Source organism: Daucus carota, chromosome 9, assembly GCF_001625215.2.
Source record: "Daucus carota subsp. sativus chromosome 9, DH1 v3.0, whole genome shotgun sequence".
NCBI lineage: Eukaryota > Viridiplantae > Streptophyta > Magnoliopsida > Apiales > Apiaceae > Daucus > Daucus carota.
The window spans coordinates 21,350,260-21,354,216 of NC_030389.2; the positions used below are offsets into that span (position 1 = coordinate 21,350,260).

The 3,957-nt window shown below is 36.0% G+C and overlaps 1 protein-coding gene across 1 annotated transcript; it reads right to left on the reverse strand.

Moving 5' to 3' along the window:
* Nucleotides 1-2,323: 2,323 nt before the first annotated feature.
* Nucleotides 2,324-3,208, reverse strand: LOC135149478 (uncharacterized). Its single transcript, XM_064085204.1, has 2 exons — nt 3,113-3,208; nt 2,324-3,001 (listed from the first exon to the last, which is right to left on the reverse strand). The coding sequence occupies exons 1-2, from the start codon at nt 3,206-3,208 to the stop codon at nt 2,324-2,326; spliced, it is 774 nt and encodes a 257-aa protein (XP_063941274.1).
* Nucleotides 3,209-3,957: the final 749 nt, after the last annotated feature.

The window sequence follows — 3,957 nt, forward strand, 5'->3', positions numbered from 1 at the left end:
TTTGTTATTTCTTAATCTTTTCTAATAGCTCTGGCTGGAAGATCATAGTATACATTACTATCTCTGATGATTTACAAATTCTCACCTCAATTTCTAATTTCTAAAAAAAATTCCTCACACAACTCCTTAGGCATAGTTAACACATTCAATCTTTCTTTTCTGCTCAAAGCATCTGCGACTACATTGACTTTTCCTGGATGGTAGTTAATCATACAATCATAATCCTTAATCAATTTTAACCATCTTCTTTGTCTCATATTAAGCTCTTTCTGAGTAAACAAATACTTCAACTTTTATGATCTGTGTAAATCTCACACCTCTCTCCATATAGATAATGTCTTCATATTTTCAGTGCAAATACAATCGCTGCTAATTCCAAATCATGGGTGGGTACCTCTGTTCATAAGGTTTAAGTTGTCTGGATGCATAGGCAATAACTCTGTCATGTCACATTAATACACACTCTAATCCTTTATGAGAAGTATCACTCTAAATCAATAAGTTCTCTTGATTATCTGGAAAGGACAATACTGGTGCTGATACTAATCTTTTCTTCAATTTCTGAAAACTTTCCTCACACTTTTCATTTCATATAAACTTTTCATTCTTTCTAGTTAACTTAGTAGGGTTGCAATCCTTGAGAAATCTTGTACAATTCTACTGTAATAACCTGTTAGCCCTAAGAAACTCCTGATTTCTGTGGGGATCTTTGGCCTTTTCCAATTCATTATAACTTCAATCTTTGCTGGATCTACTTTGATTCCCTTACGACTCACTATGTGTCCTATAAATTGAACTTTTTGTAACCACAATTCACACTTTAGAAGACTTTGCATACAATTTCTCCTTTCTTAACACTTCTAAGGCGGTTCTTGAATGTTCTGCGTGCTCCATAGTTGTCTTAGAATATATCAGAATATCATCTATAAAAACAATCCCAACTTATCCAAATATTTCTTAGATACCCCTATCATTAAATCCATAAAAGTTGCCGGTGCATTTGTCAATCCAACCACTATCACTAGAAATTCATAATGACCATATCTAGTTCTGAAAGCTGTCTTAGGTATGTCCTCAGCTTTGATTTTCAGTTGGTAATATCCTGACCTAAGGTCAATCTTAGAAAAGTATCTGGCTCCTTTCAATTGGTCAAACAAATCATCAATATGGGGCAAAGGATATTGATTCTGGATAGTAAGTTTATTAAGCTATCTATAATCTATACACAACTTCATACCTCCCTCTTTCTTTTTCAAAACAACACTGGTGCTGCCCATGGAGATACACTCGGTCTAATTGCTCCCTTTTCCAATAATTCTTGTAATTGTTTTGCCAATTCTTTCATCTCTACAAGTGCCATCCTATACAGGGTTTTAGATACAAGCTCCGTTCCAGGTGCTAAGTCAATTGCAAATTCTATCTCTCTGTCTGGAGGTAGCCCTGGTAACTCATCGGGAAACACATCGGGGAATTCATTTACTACTGGGATATTCTCAAGTTTTACTAGTTCCTGACTTTTATCAATTACATAAGCAACATAAGCTTCGCATCCTTGACGTAACATCCTCTTTGTTTGCATCATGGTTAAAAACTTCTTTACTTGCTTCTGTCCTCTAAACGTTATTACCTTGTCGTCTGGTGCCTTTAGTATCACCTTCTTATTTTTACAATCTATCTGCGCACTATGCTTAGACAACCAGTCCATTCCTAAGATTACATCAAATTCCCCCAACTTGAAAGGTATCAAGTCGGCACAAAACTTATTTCCTACAATCTCGATTTCACAATCAGGACAAACTTGATTAACGGGAATACGATCCTGATTAGCTAGCTCTACATTCATAACCTCATTCAACAATTTAACCGGACAATTCAACTTATCAACAAAAGTTTGAAAAATAAATGATCTAGTGGCTCCGGAATCAATTAACACCTTAGCATTTAAAGAGTTTACGTTTAGCGTACCTGCTACCACATCGGTATCCTGAATAGCATCCTTCACTGACATATCAAAAACTCTTACCCTAGGAGGTTCATTCACTTCTGGAACAGTTCCCATGATCCTGAGTGCATTACTAACAGGGGCTGACGTCTTACAATCTCTAGCCATATGTCCTGACTTTCCACATTTAAAACATGTATATCCTACGGCTGGAGTCTTACTTGTTGAGCTTTTATTTGCTTGATCTCTTATCACTGGTTGATTCTGACATTCCCTAGAATAATGTCCATTCTGATTGCACTTAAAACACACCACGTTCAACTTGTTGCATATTCCTCCATGTCTCTTGCCACATATCTGACATTCTGGTATTGAAGGCCTCTACTGATTGGCCTGATTCCCCATAATGAAACATCCACCTTGACCACTACTGCCTATGTTCTGCTTTTTAAAGTTAGGATTTCGTCCTGCTTGAAATTTCCCTTTCTTCTGGAATCTCCCTTGATAAGATAGTCCTTCTCTATTGTCTGGCTTTCTCTTCTTATTCTCCTTAGACTTCTGGAACAACTCATTTTCTGTCTCCGCAATCATCGCTTTCTCAACAACTGCCGCATAAGTATCCAATTGCAAAATAGCTAACTTGCTTCTAATCCAAGGCTTCAGACCTTGCTGGAACCTCTTTGCTTTCTGCCTATCTGTCTCTACATAAGTTGGCATAAACCTGGCCAATTCCGCAAACTTATTCTCATACTCCACCACAGACATATTTCCTTGTTTCAACTCTAAAAAGTTCAATTCCATCTGATCCTGAAGAAACCTAGGAAAATACTTCTCTAGAAACAATTCTTTAAACCTTTCCCAAGTAATTTCAACCATACCTTCCATATTCTTAACAGATTCCCACCAATACGTCGCTTCATTCTTTAAGTAATGACTGGCAAACTTTGTTTTCTGTTCTACACTTACTGGAACTAACTCAAAACACTTTTCCATTTCTTTTAACCATGTTTGGGCTGCAATGGGATCTGCTGAGCCCTTAAACTCTGGGGGATGAACTGCCTGAAAAGTTTTAAAAGTTACCCTAGGATTCTCTTGATGTTGCTATTGCCGGGTAAAGTGAGCAGTTTGTTGGGCCAAAATTTGAATTAGTTGGGCAACAGCAGGATCTACTGTGCCTGTGTTGACATTCTGGTTGTCATTGTTATTATTGGTATTGTGGGTGCCTTCAGGGTTGCTGTTGGCACGAGTATGTCTTGTTGGAGGCATTCTGTAAAGAAGAAACAATTCACTTAGCCTCTTTAAATCAAATTCTCCTTCTTTTTTTTTTAAAAAAAGGTTTTTAAGAAAACAGAGTTATAAATTTCTGAAAACATTTTTGAGATGATTCAACTAAATAAATTGCATGCTTCTTTACAGAATGTAAAACAATAAAGAGAAGGGATGCGATATTATCTCAAAAGTTTTTGGTCGGTACTGGAAGTAAAGTAAAATAAAACAAGTGCGGTAAAGGAAAGGAAAAGACTGTAAGGTAAAAGATGCTGATATATATAAGTCAGTGCTGGAAATACAAGCGCCAAGCGCTTCGTCAAAAGTAAAATACAACAACAGCAACAACAACCCTATCAACTAGTCAGCTATTCTAGTATACATATATATATATATATATATATATATATATATATATATATATATATATATATATAGAAGAAAGTTCTATGGAGACTGGATTATTTGGAGACTGCAGAGACCTAATCCTGGCCATCCAATTATTAAACATCCAACGGATGCATATATTTTGTCCTGCACGATTGTTTTCTCTCCCTATCATGTCCTGCACTTCTAAATCGATGAACAACAAGCAGTACTTCTAAATTTTGCATAACATAAAATAATAATTCCATAATATTGGTGTTCAATCACCGAAATCCTTACAAATAAAAATAATAATTGCATACAAAACAAAGATGTAATTGGACACTGCTATGATTGTCACTGAACTCATTGTCATTGTCCTG